General features: G+C 42.9%; 1 protein-coding gene across 6 annotated transcripts in view; it reads left to right on the plus strand.

Moving 5' to 3' along the window:
- LOC105477079 (ATPase phospholipid transporting 8B1) overlaps positions 1-20,943 on the plus strand; it is a 159,133-nt gene that overhangs the window by 114,785 nt on the left and 23,405 nt on the right. For all 6 annotated transcript variants that reach the window (XM_071085270.1, XM_071085269.1, XM_071085271.1 and 3 more), the window contains 6 exons: positions 1,331-1,539; positions 4,830-4,873; positions 5,760-5,916; positions 14,288-14,476; positions 17,424-17,536; positions 20,476-20,640. In XM_071085270.1, the coding sequence (XP_070941371.1) occupies positions 1,331-1,539; positions 4,830-4,873; positions 5,760-5,916; positions 14,288-14,476; positions 17,424-17,536; positions 20,476-20,640 (877 nt within the window). The remainder of the gene's footprint in view (positions 1-1,330; positions 1,540-4,829; positions 4,874-5,759; positions 5,917-14,287; positions 14,477-17,423; positions 17,537-20,475; positions 20,641-20,943) is intronic.

The following is a 20,943-nucleotide window of genomic DNA, read 5'->3' on the forward strand; positions in this document are numbered from 1 at the left end:
CATGTTGGTCAGGCTGGTCTTGAACTCCTGACCTCATGATCTGCCCACCTCAACCTCCCAAAGTGTTGGGATTACAGGCATGAGCCACCATACCTGGCCTCTGCTTTGATTTTCTGCAGAGAACTTCTGTCTCTGATACAGCCTCTCTTTATTAGTTTATATATTTGTCTGTCTCTACTAGAAAGTAACCTCCTTAAGAGAACGGACTTTGTTTTGTTTACAGACACGTCCCCTGCACCTAGAATGGTATCTGGTACATAGTAGGCACTTAAGAAATATTTATGGAAGGGAAAGAAGTGGGGAGAGCATTATTTTTCCATCTGTTTAACTTGTTATGGACTTCCTTTGCCCACCTAACAATTGCGGGCTATGTAAACAGCTTCCTTATAACTGAGATAGGTAATGTCCCTTACAGTTTTAAAATTCACATGATCCTTTTATAATATCTTATTTTGGATATTCTATAACCTTATCATAATTTAGGGATCACGATTTGGGGTATTTGCCAAAAGCCTTTTGCCCTATTTGAGAGCGCAGAGGAGTCTGTACCCTAGGATATTCTCACTCCCTCTGCCCTACCACTGAGGGCAAAGGTGAACGCGACCATTCCAGTGCCCCTGGGTGCTATGGGGAATGGGGGAGAAGAGTCAGTCTTGCTGTGTCCACTGCTCTGTCTGCAGTGTTGCTGTGTCATCCATTCTGCTGGGCTGTGGATTCTGAACATGGGTGCCTTGGCTAAATGTGCCCAGGAGTGAGTGGCAAATCTCACTGAGCAATTTTGAATGGAAATTACTTGTCTAAAATCAGCTTGACCCTGACGCCTGAGAATGATGCATGTGGTTAGGAGAAACCACAGGCTGAGTGCATGGCTTGTCTCCTTGGAGAGGGCTTAGTTTGGGCTGATGTAACAAAAGATCTTTGAAATTTATTGCTCACAGTTCTGGAGGCTGGGAAGTCTCAAATCAAAGCATCGGCAGATTCAGGGTCTGGCAATGGCTCACTTTCTGCTTTATAGGCACAGCCGGTGCCTTCCAGCTACATCCTCACATGGCAGAAGGGGCAAGCAAGCTCCTTTGAGCCCCTTATTAAGGGCACTATTCCTATTCGTAAGGGTGGAGCCCTCGTGACCTAATGACCTTCGAAAGGCCCCACCTCAATACTGTTGAATTGGGGACTGGGTTTCAACATATGAATTTGGAGGGGGATTCTAACATTCAGACCATAGCAGTAAATAAGCAGCTTGCTCTTGTCTGTACAATGAGAATAAAATCTCTACTACTTGCCACTCATATCTGAGCTCCCTACGGAAAATGCTCTTCTGTCTTCCTAGTGTGGAAGTGATTCGTCTTGGACAGAGTCACTTCATCAACTGGGACCTGCAAATGTACTATGCTGAGAAGGACACACCTGCAAAAGCTAGAACCACCACACTCAATGAACAGCTCGGGCAGATCCATTATATCTTCTCTGATAAGACGGGGACACTCACACAAAATATCATGACCTTTAAAAAGTGCTGTATCAACGGGCAGATATACGGTGAGTGGAAGCCGTCACTCATTTTCTGGGGGAGTGGGGCTGCCTGCCGTGTGCAGGGCACTACCTGGACCAGAGCCTGTCTCCTGGCATTGCTGGTGCCCTCCCAATGCGGAGTCCTGCTGCTGGGACCATTCTCCAGCTGAGCACCAGAGGAGCACCATGGACAGCACTGGGGACACATGCGTGGGAGAGGACAGCGGCCAGAAGTGGGATCACGGCCGGGGCAGTGGCTCATGCTTGTAATCCCAGCACTTTGGGAGGGTGAAGCGGACAGATCCCATGAGGTCAGGGATTCAAGACCAGCCTTGCCAACGTGGCAAAACCCCATCTCTACTAATAATACAAAAATTAACCAGGTATGGTGGTGGCGCACACCTATAATCCCAGCTACTTAGGAGGCTGAGGCAGGAGAATTGCTTGAACCCGGGAGGTGGAGGTTGCAGTGAGCTGAGATCGCACCGCTGCACTCCAGCCTGGCGACAGAGCGAGACTCTGTCTAAAAAAAAAGAAAAAAATTAGAAGTCTCATTACTATATGATCCAGCAATTCCACTTCAGGTTATATACTCAAAAATACTGAAACAGGGGCTCAAAGAGGTATTTGTACACCTGTGTTCATAACAGCATTATTCACAATAGCCAAAAGATAGAAGCAACCCAAACGTTGATCAGTGGATGAATGGATAAACAAAATGTGGATACACACAATGGAATATTATTCAGTCTAAGAAAGGAAGGAAAATTTGACACATGCTACAACACAGATGAACCTGAACTCATTTATGCCAGAGGTTAAATTTTTTTGAATTTTTGCAATCAGAACTTGGTGATGACCTTGAGCAGTAGGATATAAATAACTCCCACATGCTTAGTGTTCCAATAATGGAACACTAGGCATAAATGAGTTAAGGACATTATGCTAAGTGAAGTAAGCCAGTCACAAAAGGACAAATATTGTATAATTCTACTTATATGAAGTACTTAGTATAATCCAATTTATACAGACAAAGTAGAATGATGGTTACCAGGGGCCGGGGTCAGGGGAATTGGGAGTTACTGTTTAATGGGTACAGAGTTTCAATTTGGCAAGATGAAATAGCTGCACGACATTGTGAATATACTTGATGCCACTGAACCGTATGCTTAAAAGTGGTTAAAATGGGCTGGGTGCAGTGTCTCATGCCTATAATGATAAGACTTCGAGGCCTAGAATTCTAGACCAGCTTGGGTAACAAAGCAAAAATTTTTTACAAATTAGCAGAGTTTGGTGCGCATGCCTATAGTTCCAGTTACCTGGGAGGCTGAGGCAGGAAGATCCCTTAAGCCTGCGAGTTGAAGGCTACAGTGAGTACACCACTGCACTCCAGCACGGGTGACGGAGCAAGACCCTGTCTCAAAACAGCAACAACAAAAATTGGTTGGCTGGTGTGCAGGGGCTCACGTCTGCAATCCCAGCACCTTGGGAGGCTGAGGCAGGCACATCCCTTGAGACCAGGAGTTTGAGACCAGCCTGGGCAACATGACAAAATCCCATCTCTGGCCAGGTACTGTGGCTCACGCCTGTAATCCCAGCACTTTGGGAAGCTGAGGTGGGTGGATCACCAAGTCAGGAGTTCGAGACCAGCCTGGCCAATATGATGAAACTCCATCTCTACTAAAAATACAAAAATTACCTGGGCGTGGTGGTAGGCACCTGTAGTCTCAGCTACTCAGGAGGCTGAGGCAGGAGAATCACTTGAACCCGGGAGGTGGAGGTTGCAGTGAGCAAGATTGTGCCACTGCACTCCAGCCTGGGTGACAGAGCGAAATTCCGTCTCAAAAACAAACAAACAAACAAAAAAAAAACACACGCCTCTACAAAAAACAATAATAAAATGATAATAATGCAAAAATTAGCCAGGCATGGTGGTATGTGCTTGTAGTTCCAGTTACTTGAGAGGCTGAGGTAGGATCACCTGAGCCCGGGGACATCAAGGTTATTGTGAGCTGGGTTTACACCACTGCACTCCAGCCTGGGTGACAGAGTGAAACCCTGACTCAAAAAATCAAACCAAAAATTGGTTAAGATGGTAAATTTTATTATGTGTATTTCACTACAGTTGTTTTGTTTTCTTTGTTGTTTTTGTTTTTAAGACAGTGTCTCACTGTCACCCAGGCTGGAGTGCAGTGGCGCGATCTCAGCTCACTGCAACCCCTCCACCTCCCAGGTTCACATGATTCTCCTCCCTCAGCTTCCTGGGTAGCTGGGATTACAGGCGCACACCACCGCCCCTGGCTAATTTTTTTTTTTTTTTTCCAGTAGAGATGGGGTTTCACCATGTTGACCAGGCTGGTATCGAACCCCTGACCTCAAGTGAACCACCTGCCTAAGCCTCCCAAAGTGCTGGGGTTACAGGCATGAGCCACCACACCTGGCCTACAATTGTTTTTTTTGTTTGTTTTTGTTTTTGTTTTTTTGAGACAGAGTCTCGCTTTGTCACCCAGGCCGGAGTGCAGTGGCGCAATCTTGGCTCACTGAAACCTCTGCCTTCCGGGTTCAAGTGATTATCCTGCCTCAGCCTCCTGAGTAGCTGGGACTACAGGTGTGTACCACCATTTCCAGCTAATTTTTGTGTTTTTAATAGAGATGGAGTTTCATCATGCTAGCCAGGCTGATCTTGAACTCCTGACCCCAGGTGATCCACCCATCTTAGCCTCCCAAAGTGCTGGGATTACAGGCGTGAGCCACCACACCCAGCCAATAGTTTTAAAAGTTGATTTCGGTTCTAATTTTCTGAAACATTTAGAAATTTAATTTTCTGTAAATTTACAAATAATATTAAGGTTAATACTAGATTCAAATAGAGTGTTCTCTATTTTAAATAGACTTAAAAACACAATTGTTTAAAATGATATAGGGATATGTATATATACTTCCTACTTGTAGGAAACTGTACACCGTGAGTGCCTTTTCTCATAAGGAGTATCAGTGAAGATGGTGGGGCACTGAGGGGCTGAGGACGTGGCTCACATGTGTGGATCCTTCTGACTTGGGGGAGGTAAAGCATTTTAAAGGATATGACCCAGGCCCCTAGGAGAAAGTAGTAGGGAGGGACAGGCACCAGTATTTGAATAACTAGACCAGGGGTCACCTAATGTTTTCTGTAAAGAGCCAGATAATAAAAATGTTAGCCCGTCCAGGCCATATATGGTCTTACCTCCACCACTACATAAGCAAAGCCATGTAAGGAGGGGCCTCTGCCTCTGGACACAGGCGGGGAATCAATTTGTTTTGTCCTGTTTGTTTCTCAGGGGACCATCGGGATGCCTCTCAACACAACCATAACAAAATAGAGGTAAGGCCTTTAAGCTGAAGAATTGTTTGGGATGCTAGGGATGTCAGGGTCCCAGCAGGGCCATGCTTCCTTTGAAGGTCTAGGGAAGACTCTTTTCGTTGCCTCTTCCCTGCTCCTGGTGCTTGTCCACAGTCCTTGGTGTTCCTTGGCTTGGAGACTTGGAAACACAACTCTGTATCTCTGCTTTTGTTGTCACATGGTGTCCCCTTGTGTGTCTGTGTGTCTCTGTGTCCACACTTCCCCTTCTAATAAGGATACCAATCATTGGATTAGGACCCACCCTAATTGAGTGTCACCTCATTTTATCTTGATTACATCTGTAAAGACCCTGTTTCTAAATAAGGTCACATTCATAGGTACCAGAGGTTAGAACTTCAGCATATCTTTTGGGGGAACAGAGTCTAGTCCACCACAAAGTACCTTTTTGACTGGTCCTGGTGGCTCATGCCTGTAATCCCAGTACTTCGGGAGGCTGAGATGGGCAGATCAATTGAGTCAAGGAGTGTGAAACCAGAGAAACCCCATCTCTACAAAAAAAATACAAAAATTAGCCAGGTATGGTGGTGCACGCCCATAGGCCCATCTACTCAGAAGGATTGCTTGAGCCCAGGAGGCGGAGGTTGCAGACAACTGAGATCAAGCCACTGCAGTCCAGCCTGGGTGACAGAGTGAGACCCATATATGGTCATATATGTTTCCAAAAAAAAAAAAAAAAGGTATCTTTTTATTGAAGACAGTTGTGAGCCTCTTGACATTTAAGAATGTGCTAAAATCCTAAGGTGGTTTTTGCATAATTGAAACCTTGCCTTTCAAGGAAAGTTCATGTCATGTGTTAAGTGAAAAATATTTTATAAAATTATATTTTGTTTTTCTCCATTTCTTTCAGCAAGTTGATTTTAGCTGGAATACATATGCTGATGGGAAGCTTGCATTTTATGACCACTATCTTATTGAGCAAATCCAGTCGGGGAAAGAGCCAGAAGTACGACAGTTCTTCTTCTTGCTCGCAGTTTGCCACACGGTCATGGTGGATAGGACTGACGGTGAGTATTTCTCTGGCATCTCAGGCATTAGAGACCAGGTTTTTTGTTTCCGGGTAACTCCTGCTTATGACTCAAATGCATGTCAAGTAGTACAAATCTGTCGCATATTCGAATGCAGTGAATGTTTTTCAGCACTTACCACTAGAGGGTTTATGGAAGAGCAAAGTAGGAAACAAGCTTCTTGTCTCTGAAAATGTACATCTTATTCATAGTTATGGCTCCAGGTGTATTTTTTTCACTTTCCAAATGAAATCTTATTGAAATGATTGATACTTGAATTATGATAGAAGAATCTAACTTTTCTTAGCACATTTATTACTGAGCATTTACTGAGTGTGAAAAGTCAAGCCTTATCTATATCAGAAATGGACTCTGAACTTGACTAATCTTTTCTACCAAATAATTTTAGATATATGCTCTTATTCACTAGATTCTGTTATAGTTTGGGTTTGAAATAATATCAGCCTCAGCCTGGATCTCTTCTGGGTGCCTTTTCCATTTAAAGGAGCATAATTAATGTGAATTTCATGGGAACAAGCAGAATGACTTGTAAGTTCCTTTGCAGAATCCTTCAATGCAGTTTGTGCCAGCTTTGTCACAGCAAGTTTGTCCTATATCAAGGAAAGCTAGTCATTTTATCACAAATAGACATAATGATAAGTTATATAGACACACGTGCACTTTATAGAAAGAGCAAAAGGAGTTCCTTTGGTGTTTCTGTAATGAAGCATAGTCTGCCTTCACTTCATTCATTCACTTCATCCACTTCACTACATCTTCCACTTTTTACTTCAGTCAGTGCAGCATACATAAGTCTCTCTTCTCAACCTTGATGTTTCATATGTAGCAGGTATGAAATTTCTAGAGAAGGAATATGCATAAAAACTAAATGTGTAGGCCAACGCATGGTGGCTCACACCTGTAATCCCAGCATTTGAAAGGTCGAGGTGAGTGGATTGCTTGAGCTCAGGAGTTCAAGACCAGCCCGAGCAACATGGCAAAACCCCATCTCACCAAAAAATACCAAAAATTAGCCAGGCGTGATAGCACATGTCTGTAGTGCCAGCTGCTCAGGTGGGGATCGCTTGAACCCAGGAGGTCAAGGCTGCAGTGAGCCATAGTCTCACCATTACACTCCAGCCTGGGTGATGGAGTGAGACCCTATCTCAAAAAAACAAAAAGCAAAACAAAACAAAAAACACCTAAATGTATAGAAGCTGTATGTGATACTTTTCAGCAAGTTGCAAAGAAACCCATTTTCCAAAGATGAATCTAATATTGCAATGAAGCAAGGTAACAGAGTTCAGATTAGGGTGGATACATGGAAGCGTTTATCAGCAGACAATGTGGGGAAAGATAGAAAGGGATGATACCAGGTCATGAATCATGGAAGCAGAGGTCAAAGTCTATTTGACTCGCCAAGCCAATTTTACTCAGTCTGTAAGCATAAAGTATGACGTTACAAAGTCACCTGGTTCTCTTTGGTTTTGACTCATTAGTACAATTGTTGTACTCTTCTCTGAGTACATGATAGTATTTTAAGGGCTAACTGGTCAACTTAGGCCAATGTAAATTCATCCTGTAGTCCCTATTCTATTTTTCCCCAGTGGGATATTATGGGAAGAGCCCTGGACTACGTGCTAGAGATGAGTCAGTCCAGTTTGGGTCCCTGTCTGAGAACCACCTTCTTCGGTGTTGTAGTAAGAAGGTTGGATGTACAAAGTTCCTTCCAGCAGGGCTGGGTGTGGTGGCTCACACCTGTAATCCCAGCACTTTGGGAGACCGAGGCGGGCAGATCACGAGGTCAGGAGTTGGAGACCAGCATGGCCAACATGGTGAAAACCCGTTTCTACTAAAAATACAAAAAATTAGCCAAGCATGGTGGCATGTGCCTGTAATCCCAGCTACTTAGGAGCCTGAATAGGAGAATTGCTTGAACTTGGCAGGCGGAGGTTGCAGTGAGCCGAGATCATGCCACTACACTCCAGCCTGGGCAACAGTGCAAGACTCGGTCTCAAAAAAAAACAAGAACACAAAGTCCCTCCAGCCTAACCTATTGCAACTCTTTGTCCACTGTCAGGTGAGGTCAAGGGTTGTACAGAATAGAGACATGTTACGTTTCTAGTGCAGGAGCTTAGAGAAATTGATTTTGGCTTTTAACCATAAAGTACCAGGAAAGGATCCCTTGAAAGGACCTTGAGGACTACGCCTCCAATTTTTTTTTTTTTTTTTGAGACAGTCTTGCTCTTGTCACCCAGGCTGGAGTTCAATGGCACGATCTCAGCTCACTGCAACCTCCACCTCCCAGGTTCAAGCATAATTCTCATGCCTCAGCCTCCTGAGTAGCTGGGACTAGAGGTGCCCACAACCACACCCAGCTGATTTTTGTATTTTTAGTAGAGATGGGGTTTCCCATGTTGGCCAGGCTGGTCTCCAATTCCTGACTTCAAGTGATCTGCCCACCTTGACCTCCCAAAGTGCTGGGATTACAGGCGTGAGCCACCGTGCCCGGCCACATGCATTAGTTTTCTGCTACTCTGTAGTGAATTAGTGTAACTCAGCTACTGAAAACACCCGTTCATTAGCTTACGGTTCTGTAGGGCAGAATTCTTAGCACGGCATGACTGGGTTCTCCGCTCAGCATCTGACTAAAATCAAGTTTGGGCCATGTTCTCATCTGGAGCTCAGTGTCTTCCACATTCAGTGTGGTTGCAGCAGGATTCAGTTCGCTATGCTTGTAGAACTGAAGTCCCCATTTCTTTATTGGCTGTCAGCTGGCTTGCTTTCCCCTCCCAGAGACTGTCCTCATTCCCTGCCAGCTGGTCCACTCCATCTGCAAAGCCAGCAGTGGAGAATCTCCCTTAAATTGAGCCTTTTTCATACTGCTCCAAGTCTCCCCACAAGAAGAGGTCTGTGCTAAGCTCATCTAATTAAGTCAGGAACACCTGGATAATCTATTTTTAAGGTCAGCTGATTAGGATCGTACATCTGCAAATTCCCTTCACAGCAGTACCTAGATTAGTGCTTGATTGTCTGACTGGGAGAAAGTGAATGTACATCCCTAGGATGGGAACCTTAAGGCCATTGCAGACTCCCGCCTGCACAGAGGTCATGTGAGAGCAGAGTGTGGAAGACTTGGAAGCCTTCACTTCACCTGGAGGTTTTGAATCAATGATCAGAGAGCTTGTCTCAGGAGTTTTGCGCATCACATTGGGTGCGAGAGTCTGAAGCAGGCAGGCACTGGAGATTGGCACAGAGGCTGAAGGTTTGTATTAGCATGGGGTCTTTGGGAAGGATGACAAAGCCATGAATGTGGGAGACACTTGGCAAATCATTTAAAGGGGGTGAGAGGATTGAGGACAGAAAGACATCTGAGAGGTAGGGTTTTATTGTTTATTTGTTTTTGTTTTTGTTTTGAGACCAAATTTCACTCTTATTGCCCAGGCTGGAGTGCAATGGCATGATCTTGGCTCACTGCAACCTCCACCTCCTGGGTTCAGTCGATTCTCCTGCCTCAGTCTCCGACTAGCTGGGATTACAGGCACGCTCCACCACGCCCAGCTAATTTTGCATGTTTAATAGAGACGGGGTTTCTCCGTATTGGTTAGGCTGGTCTTGAATTCCCGACCTCAAGTAATCCTCCAGCCTTGGCCTCCCAAAAGTGCTGGGATTACAGGGTGTGAGCCACTGTGCCCGGATTTTTTTTTTTAAGACTGAATTTCACTCTTGTTGCCCAGGCTGGAGTGCAGTGCCACAATCTCAGCTCACTGCAACCTCCGCCTCCCAGGTTCAAGCGATTCTTCTGCCTCAGTCTCCTGAGTAGCTGGGATTACAGGTGCCCACCACCAAACCCCGGCTAACTTTTTGTATTTTCAGTAGAGATGGAATTTCCCCATGTTGCCCAGGCTGGTCTATCCACCTGCTTTGGCCTCCCAAAGCACTGGGATTACAGGTGTGTGCCACCATGCCCGGCCAGGTAGTTTGTTGTCACTTAATTAGAGTGAGCCGGGTGCAGTGGCTCACGCCTGTAATCCCAGCACTTTGGGAGGCTGAGGCAGGCGGATCACCTGAGGTCAGGAGTTCAAGACCAGCCTGACCAATATGGTGAAACCCCGTCTCTACTAAACATACAAAAATTAGCTGGGCATGGTGGCGGGCACTTGTAGTCCCAGGTACTCGGGAGGCTGAGACAGGAGACTTGCTTTAACCTGGGAGTCGGAGGTTGCAGTGAGCCAAGATCGTGCCACTGCACTCCAGCCTGGGTGACAAAGCAAGACTCCGTCTCAAAAAAATAGTAGAGGGAATCAGCTGAGGCAGTCATGAAGGAGGGAAGAAAGGTGCATTTAGCTTTCTCCTGCCACCATTACCCTGAGGCTAGGGAATCAGGATAATGAGAACTGAGAGGTAGGATTTGTGGTTGGAGCATCTTTCTTTGATTACATCAATTTCACGAGTCACAAATTGTGTGTGAAACACAAAGAAGGTCTTTCTAGTTGCCTCTAAATGTGCCATAAATAAAGAGCTTGCCATAAAGAGTTTTCTTAGGAAGGTGGCTTTGTTTTGTTTTAGTTTGTTTTTACACCTTCAACTTTTATTTTAGGTTCAGGATATACATGTGCACGTTTGTTGCATGGGTATATTGCATGATCCTGAAGTTTGGAGTACAATTGATCCCATCATCCAGGTAGTGAACACAGAACTTAATAGTTTTTTTTCTTTTCTTTTTTCTTTTTTTTTTGAGATGGAGTCTCGAACTATCGCCCGGGCTGGAGTGCAATGGTGCAATCTCGGTTCACTGCAACCTCTGCCTCCTGGGTTCACACTATTCTCCTGCCTCAACCTCCTGAGTAGCTGGGATTACAGGTGCACACCACCACACCTGGCTAAGTTTTCATATTTTTAGTAGAGACGGGGTTTCATTATGTTGGCCAGGCTGGTCTCAAACTCCTGACCTCATGAGCCACCGGCCTCGGCCTCCCAAAGTGCTGGGATTACAGGCGTGAGCCACCGCGCCTGGCCCTGATAATAAGTTTTTCAACCCTTGTTGCCCTCCCTCGCTCCTCTCTCTTGAAGTCCCCACTATCTATTTTTGCAATCTTTATGTCCATGAGTACCCAATGTTAAGTGAGAACATGTGTTAGGTATGTGGTCTTCTGTTCCTGAGTTAATTTGCTTAGGATAATGGCCTAATCTCTATTGTGACAAAGGACATGATTTTGTTCTTTTTTATGGCTGCATAGTTTTTTAGTCCAAGTGTCTTCCAGCAGTCACAAGGTTGGAATTTGGACCAAGTCTCTGACATTCTTCCCATCTCTGTTAGTCTACAATTCTGTGATTCCATTATCGGAAGGTAATGGAAAACATTTCTTTTTTCTTTAATGATAAAAAGATTAAGGTGTTTGCTCTAGATATGATTGTCTTACTTGTGGGAACCTTACCACCTTTTATTATTTTGTTTCTTTTTTCTACTGGAAATGCATTTGCTGTCACTTATGCCATATATCGCTGTGCCAGCTTAAATTGCTGAAGGGAAAGGCTTTGTTCTCACCACTGCTGATTTGTCTCTGGTTGAATACTTTGCCCTCTGGCACTTGTATATGTTTGCTACGTGGCCGGATTTAGGAAGTGCATTTAGAGCTTCTAGTGAATGACTTTCTGGGTGAACTAATATAGAGAGATCCTAAAGTGTCATCTTTAATTATTAATTAGGAAGTGATTAATACTGACTTAAAGAGTGAATCTTCTGAGCCAATTGTGAAGGAAGGAGGTGTGTTTAGCTCTCTCTGCCACCATTACCCCAGAGCACTGACGATTCCAAGTGAGACTAGGGGATAAACAGCTGCTCATGCATCTGTGGCCTTCATCCTGGTCAAAGTATTCTGGAAAACTAAATGCTCTTTCTGTCCAAAGTCATCTGGCCATGGAAATGCTTTTCCTTCTATTTTGAGACAAAATAACTAGAGTAGAAAAATAGAAGATCTTGGGTAGGCAGAGTATTTTTTAAACTTTTTACTGAAGTACAACATGCGTATACAGAGATACGTACATATCATAAGTATATAACTCAATGAATTTTCACAAACTAATACTCTTGTAATGAGCACTCAGATTTAAAAAACAAACAAACAAAAAAAACAAAACAAAACCTTGTCAATCCCCCTAGAATTCCCTTTACATTCCTTTCCAGTGATTAACTCTCCAAGAAAAGTACTTTCCTGACTACGAATAACACAGATTAGCTTTGTCAGTTTTTGGCTTATATAAGTGGAATCATGTAGCATATGTACTCTTTTGTGTATCTGGCTGTGAGATTTATTCCTATTCTTATTGGTTTTTTCCTTTTTCCTAAAAGAGACTGCATCTAGCTCTGTCTGCCAGGCTGGAGTGCAGTGGAATGATCAAAGATCACTATAACCTCACACTCCTGGGCTCAAGTGATCCTCCTGCCTCAGCCTCCTGAATAGTTGGGATTACAGGAATGTGCCACTGAACCTAGCTTATTCTTATTGTTGAAATGTAGTTGTGAATAGAAAACAATTTCCCATTATTTAACTTTTAAACATTAAGATATCGGATAGTGATCAAACTAAGGTTGGTTGGTTGGTTGGTCGGTTGGTTGGTTGGTTGGTTGGTTTCAACTTTTCTTTTCTTTTCTTTCTTTTTTTTTTTTTTCTGAGATGGAGTCTTGCTCTGTCACCAGGTTGGAGCGCAGTGGTGCGATCTCGACTCACTGCAACCTCCGCCTCCTGGGTTCAAGTGATTCTCCTGCCTCAGCCTCCCGAGTAGCTGGGACTATAGGCACGCGTCACCATGCCTGGCTAACTTTCTGTATTTTTAGTACAGACAGGGTTTCACCATGTGAGCCAGGATGGTCTCGATCTCCTGACCTCAGCCTCCCAAAGTGCTGGGATTACAGGTGTGAGCCAACACACCTAGCCTGTGTTTTTTTGTTTTGTGTTTTGTTTTGTTTTGTTTTGTTTTTTTATAAGGAGAATATGGCTATGGTAAAGAAAAAAATAGCCTGGGCAACGTGGTGAGATCCCATCTCTACAAAAAAATACCAACATTAGCTGGGCGTGGTGATATGCGCCAATAGTCCCAGCTACTTGGGAAGCTGAGGTAGGAGGATCACTTGCGCCAGGGGTGGTCGAGGCTTCAGTGAGCTGAGATTGTGCCACTGCACTACAGCCTTGGTGCCAGAGTAAGACCCTGTCTCAAAAAAACAAAAGAAAGAAAGAAAACATACTCTTTCAGAGGGAGGATAAACTGGTACAACCTTCTTGGAAAACAAATTAGTAATGTATACCAATGAGTTTTAAAATTGTCGGTGTTCTGTGGCTCAGTATTTTCCTAATAGGAATCTGCTCTTAGAAAATAAGCCAGGGGCCGGGGCAGTGGCTCATGCTTGTAATCCCAACACTTCAGGGACCGAGGCAGGCGAATCACTTGAGTCCAGGAGTTTAAGAAAAGCCTGAGCAACATGGTGAAACCCTGTCTTTATAAAAAAATACAAAAAATTATCTAGGTGTGGTGGCATGTACCTGTAATCCCAGCTACTTGGGAGGATGAGGTAGGAGGATCACTGAGCCTGGGGAGACTGAGGCTGCAGTGAGCCATGATCGTGCCACTGCACTGCAGCCTGGGCAACAGGGTGAGACCCTGTTTCAGAAAAACAAGAAAGAAAGAGAATAAGCCAGGTGTGGTGACATGCGCCTGTAGTCCTAGCTACTCATTAGGCTGAGGCAGAAGGATCACTTGGGCCCCGGAGATCAGGACCAGCCTGGACAACATAGGGAGACCTCTGTCTCTAAAAGGAAAAAAGAAACAGAAAAGTCTTTGCACACATACAAAAGGGTTATTAAAATGTTATTTTTTGAGAGTAAAAAACTTCGGAAATAAACTAAGTGTCTGTAATGGGAAAATGATAACATGTTTACATCTGTTCAAATGTTTATAAAGAATTTAAAAAGGGATGGCAATATACTCAGATACAGCATTAAAATAATCAAGATGTAAATGTATATTCAGCTTGATAGAAACAATTTCAGATACAGACATTTTAAAAGGCGCTGGAAGGAATGATAAAGTGTCGACACCTGTTGTTTTTCCTGTGGATAGTGGGATTATGGGAATTTTCCCCCATTCTTCGCCAATGTTTCACTTTTAGTTTGTATTACTGTTTATAAGTCAAGATAAAACAAAGAAGTTTCCATCTTGGCATAACCCTTCAGAGTCAATGACTTGTTTTCCTGGGGATGCTTTGGGCTTTGCAGCCCAGCTGACCCCCACAGGAGCCTCAGCGGAGGCCTCAACAACGAGCTCTGCATTTGGTTTTACAGCTTTTCTGGGATTTCTCTCGCTTCCTTGTTAGGTCAGCTCAACTACCAGGCAGCCTCTCCAGATGAAGGTGCCCTGGTAAACGCTGCCAGGAACTTCGGCTTTGCCTTCCTCGCCAGGACCCAGAACACCATCACCATCAGTGAGCTGGGCACTGAAAGGACTTATAATGTTCTTGCCATTTTGGACTTCAACAGTGACCGGAAGCGAATGTCTATCATTGGTAAGTCCCCCTCAGAGTCTGTCTATGAATCGCACATTTAGATATTGCTTGTGCCCATTGTATTGAATGGCACCAGGATAAAGCAGCCAGCAAACAAGCTACTTGGCTCCTGGGAGATTTCTGCAGATTTTTTGAAACTAGTATTGTTTTCTTCATTCTTCACTGTGTTCCCTACTCAAAGGGACAGCCGCAGTATCTCTGAATCTTGCAAATGCTGCTGATATTCTTTTTTAATCTCTCTCTCTTTTTTTTTTTTTTTGAGATGGAGTCTTGCTCTGTCACCCAGGAGTGCAGTGGTGTGATCTCAGGTCACTGAAACCTCCGCCTCCCGGGTTCAAGCGATTCTCCTGCCTCAGCCTCCTGAGTAGCTGGGATTACAGCTGCTGACATTCTTTAACCATGTGGGCTGCCAGATGCTGAATCTGGGGTGGCAGGTGGAACGCTTCTGAAGTAGCAGATGGACATTTGTAGCAGTCTTTTATTTTAAACAACACAAGCTCTTTTATTTTTTGAGCACCTCTGAGTGCTGTCTTCTGTACTTGATGGCAGGGAAGGGAGGGCTCAGCAGGAAAAGATTTCTGAGAAAATCAAGGCTATGCTTATGAATCAAAATCATGCCTGCAATGCAGGCACATAGCAGACCACCAAGTGAAGATGAAAATCACTTCCTACCACTGAACTGCTTTAAATTTGAAGTTTGAAATAATCTCAAACTTACAGAAAAGTTGCAAGAATGGTTTAAAGAACTCTCATACTCTTCCGTATCCAGCAATTGTTAACATTTGCCATATATACATAATTTCATTATATATATATCTATATATACACATACATATATATGTACACACACATACATACAGATTATTGTTTTCTGAGCCATTTGAGAATAAATTGCACTAGAAGGAGCAAGATTACATAATAAAAAAAGAAAATAAAAATATAAAAAAGAGACTAAATTGCAGGCCTAATGTCCTTTCCCCTAAATACTATACTGTATACCATAGTAGGTATTTCCTAAGAATAGGAACACTCACTTATATATACAGTCCAATGATCAGAACCAGAAAATTTAACACAATACAATATTATCTAATCAATAGACTTTTTCAGATTTTACTAGGGAAGTTCATTCTTTGTTTTTCTCATCCAGGATCCAATCCAAGATCACAGGTTACGTTAGGTGATCATGACTCTGAGTCAAGGATGGTTCAATCTCTTTTTGATCTTTCATCCATTGACATTTTTAAAAACCACACACTGGTTATTTTATAGGCTATTCCCCAACTTGGGTTTGTCTGATATTCCCTCATGATTAAAGCTAGGTTACACATTGTTGGCAGGAAGAGTCCGTAAGTGATGCTGTGCTCTTCTTTAAGTATCACATCAGAAGGTGTATATATATATATACACAAACACATATGTATATATTTATGTGTATATATGTGTGTATATATACATATATGTATATATGTGTGTATATATACATATATGTATATATGTGTGTATATATACATATATGTGTATATGTGTGTATATACACATGTGTATATATGTGTGTATATACATATATGTGTATATATTTATATATGTATATATGTGTGTATATATGCGTGTATATATATATTTTTTATATATATATATATATATTTTTTTTTTGAGACTGAGTTTCACTCTTGTTGCCCAGGCTGGAGTGCAATGGTATGATCTCAGCTCACCACAACCTCCACCTCCCAGGTTCAAGCAATTCTCCTGCCTCAGCCTCCTGAGTAGCTGGGATTACAGGCATGCGCCACCACTTCCGGCTAATTTTGTATTTTTTAGTAGAAACAAGGTTTCTCCATGGTGGTCAGGCTAGTCTCCAACTCCTGACCTCAGGTGATCGGCCCACCTTGGCCTCCCAGAGTGCTGGGATTACAGGCATGAGCCACCCTGCCTGGCCAGAAGTTATATTTTATTGGTTTGTCTCATTATTGGAGATGTTAACTTTGATCACTTGGTTAAGGTGGTGTCTACAAGCCTTCTCCACTGTGACTGAATTTTTAACCAATAAAAATATATAGGTTTAACTGTCTATTACACTCTCCTTAGGCACACTTACTGAATGCTTTCTGTGTCCCTCACACAGATCTAGACTGATTATCATGCTTGCCATCTACCTTGACTTAAAATCTAGTTAGCAATGAGGGATGTGTTACAATTATTGCATTAATCAAAAAAACAAAAAAATAAAAAGGTCACAAGGAGGGGTGTTGTGGTCCAAGTATTAAAGGCAGTAAGTGTTGTGAGTTCATAGGTAAGAAACTTCCTTTTGGTTGGATGGAGAAAAATTCTATGAAAGAAAGTAACTAGCACATGGCATAGCATATGGTAGGGAATCAGTAAATATTTGTTGGAAGAATAACTAAGATTATGAAAAACAGAGCTGACTGTGAAGGAATATTTTTATATTTATTTCACTATTATATTCAATGTAGATAATGACTTACCAGTTTTGTTGAAGGCAACACTTTTCTAGAGGAACTGATGGTTTTAAGTTAATAGTGAATTATGAGATAGTAACACTTCAAATTAACTTTGTAAATGTAGTTTTATATTAAGAAATCAAACTTAGCTGGGTGCTGTAGCTCACATCTGTAATCCCAGCACTGTGGGAGGCTGAGGCAGGAGGATTACTTGAGCCCAAGAGTTCAAGACCAGCCTGGATAACATAGTGAGGCCTCCATATCTATAAAAATAAAAATTAGCCAGGCATGGTGGCATGCACCTGTAGTCCCAGCTACTCGGGAGGCTGAGATGGGAGGATTGCAAACCTGGGAGGTCAAGGCTACAGTGAGCCAATATTACACTGCTGCACTCCTCCCTGGGCGACAGAGCAAGACCCTGTCTCAAAAAATATATATTAAAAAAATCAAACTTTGTTGTGTTTATTTCCTTCTTTTACTGCCAGTAAGAACCCCAGAAGGCAATATCAGGCTTTACTGTAAAGGTGCTGACACAGTTATTTATGAACGGTTACATCGAATGAATCCTACTAAGCAAGAAACACAGGATGCCCTGGATGTAAGTTCCACTTTTATTCTTTCTGCAAGGGATTCTGATCTTACTCTCTGACGCTGTCTGTTAAGTTTGCATGAAAGCTGTATGTTAACTATTGACCCTCCCTTTGCTTTGGAATAGTTGGGGTGGAAAGAGCAGCAAAGTAGAAATATAGCCATCTGGGTTCCAGTTCTGCCCCTACCGCTGACTTTCTGGGATATCACCATGGTGCCTTCTCCCAGCATGTGGGTCTTCAGGGTCTATAGGACTGAGGCAGGAGAATGACTTAGCTCTCTTCCAGTGACCTTGAGCAAGCTACACAACCATACTAGGTTGTAGTCTTACTATGTATGTGGCCCCCAAGAACTCCACTAACTTCAAGGTGTAGTGTGAAGGAAGGAAAGCATTCATATGTGGCAGGATGACAGAGCAATGTGTTGGATCATTGACTTTTGATAGCTTTGTTGGTAAAATCACTTTGATCTTAATTACTTCCAAGTCCTTAGGAAGCTGTCTATATGTTTAGTCCCGTGATGTTGCCACTACTCAGAATATCTCTGGATCTTGCACTGTTGTTTGGTACAACAATGGCAGGGAGGCATGGAGGAGATCAGGCAGACCTGGTGTCCCTGCCTCTTTACTAGCTTGTGTCTTTGGAAAAAATGGTAGATATATCATATGAATCATTAATTCCCCCTGTGAAAGAGGGAAGGGATAATTCCTATCTTGGAGGACCATTGCAAGAGAAAGCATCTTCCATACTGGCTAGCACCTAGGAGGTACTTAATAAAGGTTGGAGATTTTTCCCCTTTGCTTTAAGGATCGATTGAGTTTTAGAACCACCCAAACATCCTTCAGAGAAGAGCCTGATTAATATATTGTCTCCTAGACAGAGTCACATTTTAAGATTATATACTGATGTTGATGCACTTAAAACTGATGAGATCTTATGAGGATATGAACGATGACAATCTAATCAAATAAATGCAGAACCTTCCAAAGAATCTTGAAAGCAAATACTCAACCAGTTGAACCACTTCTGCCATCTTGGCTAGACAAGATGTGACTATAGGCCAGGCGTGGTGTCTCACGCCTATAATCCCAGCACTTTGGGAGGCCAAGGTGGGTGTATCAACTGAGGGTAGGAGTTCAAGACCAGCCTGACCAAACATGGTGAAACCCCGTCTCCACTTAAAATACAAAAAATTAGCCAGGTGTGGTGGTGGGCACCTGTAATCCCAGCTACTTGGGAGGCTGAGGCAGGAGAATCGCTTGAACCTGGGAGGCAGAGGGTACAGTGAGCCGAGATCATACCATTGCACTCCAGCCTGGGTGACAAGAGCAAAGCTTGGTCTCAAAAAATAAAAAATTTAATTTAATTTAAAAAAAAAGGCCGGGCGCGGTGGCTCAAGCCTGTAATCCCAGCACTTTGGGAGGCCGAGACGGCTGGATCACAAGGTCAGGAGATCGAGACCATCCTGGCTAACCCGGTGAAACCCCGTCTCTACTAAAAAATACAAAAAACTAGCCGGGCGAGGTGGTGGGCGCCTGTAGTCCCAGCTACTTGGGAGGCTGAGGCAGGAGAATGGCGTGAACCCGGGAGGCGGAGCTTGCAGTGAGCTGAGATCCGGCCACTGCACTCCAGCCTGGGTGACAGAGCGAGACCCCGTCTCAAAAAAAAAAAAAAAAAAAAAAAAATTTTAAAAAAAAAGATGTGACTATAAAGTAATGAGATATTTACTGGTTCTTGTTGAAACTGCTTAAAATGTTTAAATCGGGCTGGGCACAGTAGCTTGCACCTGCAATCCCAGCACTTTGGGAGGGTGAGGCGGGCGGATCACAAGGTCAACAAATCGAGACCATCCTGGCCAACATGGTGAAACCTCATCTCTACTAAAAATACAAAAATTAGCTGGGCGCAGTGGCGCGTGCCTGTAGTCCCAGCTACTCAGGAAGCTGAGGCAGGAGTATGGTGTGAATCCGGGAGCCAGAGGTTGCAGTGAGCCGAGATTGCACCACTGCACTCAAGCCTGGGCAACAGAGCAAGACTCCATCTCAAAAAAAAGAAAAGAAAAAAAAAAAAAAAGAAAATGTTCAAATCGTTCACCATTGAAAAATTGCCAGATACTCTTTACCATTAAAAGGTTTGACCTCAGCTTTAATAATGGCTTCTGTATTTTAGAATTGGTTTGAGGGAATCATGCTTGGTGGAGAGTTCACAGGTGATTGGACTCGTATCACAGTTTGTTGGAACAAGTTATAAAGTTGTCAGGTTCATGCTTACGTCATTACACTACAAGGCAGCTCCCTTAGTCTGATATTTTCCTAGTCATTAAGAGAAAAAGAGAAAATCTTTAAGAGAAAAATCATTAAGAGAAAAAGAGAAAGGTAATAGAAGACTTAGAAGAAAGACAAACTTTTCCCTTTGGAAACTAGAAGTACAGTCCTGGACCCTACAGAAGTTTAGAAAAGCAAAGTCTATTATAAAGTGACGTTTAGGCCGGGCGCAGTGGCTCATGCCTATAATCCCAGCATGCTGGAAGGCTGAGTTGGGCAAATCACATAAGCTCATGAGTTCAAGACCAGCATGATGAAACCCTGTCTTTACAAAAAAAGTACAAAAGTTACCAGGCGTTGTGGTGCACACCTGTAGTCCCAGCTACTTGGGAGGCTGAGGTGAGAGGATGCCTTCAGCCTGCAAGGCAGAGGTTGCAGTGAGCCAGGATTGCATCACTGCATCCCAGCCTGGATGATAAACCCAAACCTTGTCTCAAAAAAAAAAAAAAAGAAGTGACATTTAATCCCCTCTCTAAAATGTATTTGTACAGAATCCGTCATCTTTAATGGTCTCTTTTTAAATTCTGTTAGTATATTACTTCAAAGTAAAATTTCATACTTGATCCTGAATTACATAAAATTAACTATTCTTTGCATTGGTGGATTTATTTTTTTAAATAAAACAGATCTTTGCAAATGAAACTCTTAGAACCCTATGCCTTTGCTACAAGGAAATTGAAGAAAAAGAATTTGCACAATGGAATAAAAAGTTTATGGCTGCCAGTGTGGCCTCCACCAACCGGGACGAAGCTCTGGATAAAGTATATGAGGAGATTGAAAAAGACTTAATTGTGAGTTTTAGCCTTAATAACTTTTTCTTTGATATTCTAAGCAGAATTGAAATTTTTATTAAGTTTTATTGAATATTTGATCTCATGCTTAAGAGATAATTGCAACTTCAACATTTGACACTGGCACAATGGAAGAAGGTAATTTCTTTTGTTCACCAAAATAGGAGCAGAACAGAAGTTGCCATTATGAGAAACCAAAAGACAAAATACATTAGGAGAGATTCTAATTCAATTCCATAATTTGTATATCACTTATTAAAATTCATTATCATTTTTAAACAATAACGAATCTGCATCTAATAC

Source organism: Macaca nemestrina, chromosome 19 (assembly GCF_043159975.1).
Source record: "Macaca nemestrina isolate mMacNem1 chromosome 19, mMacNem.hap1, whole genome shotgun sequence".
NCBI classification, from domain to species: Eukaryota; Metazoa; Chordata; class Mammalia; order Primates; family Cercopithecidae; genus Macaca; species Macaca nemestrina.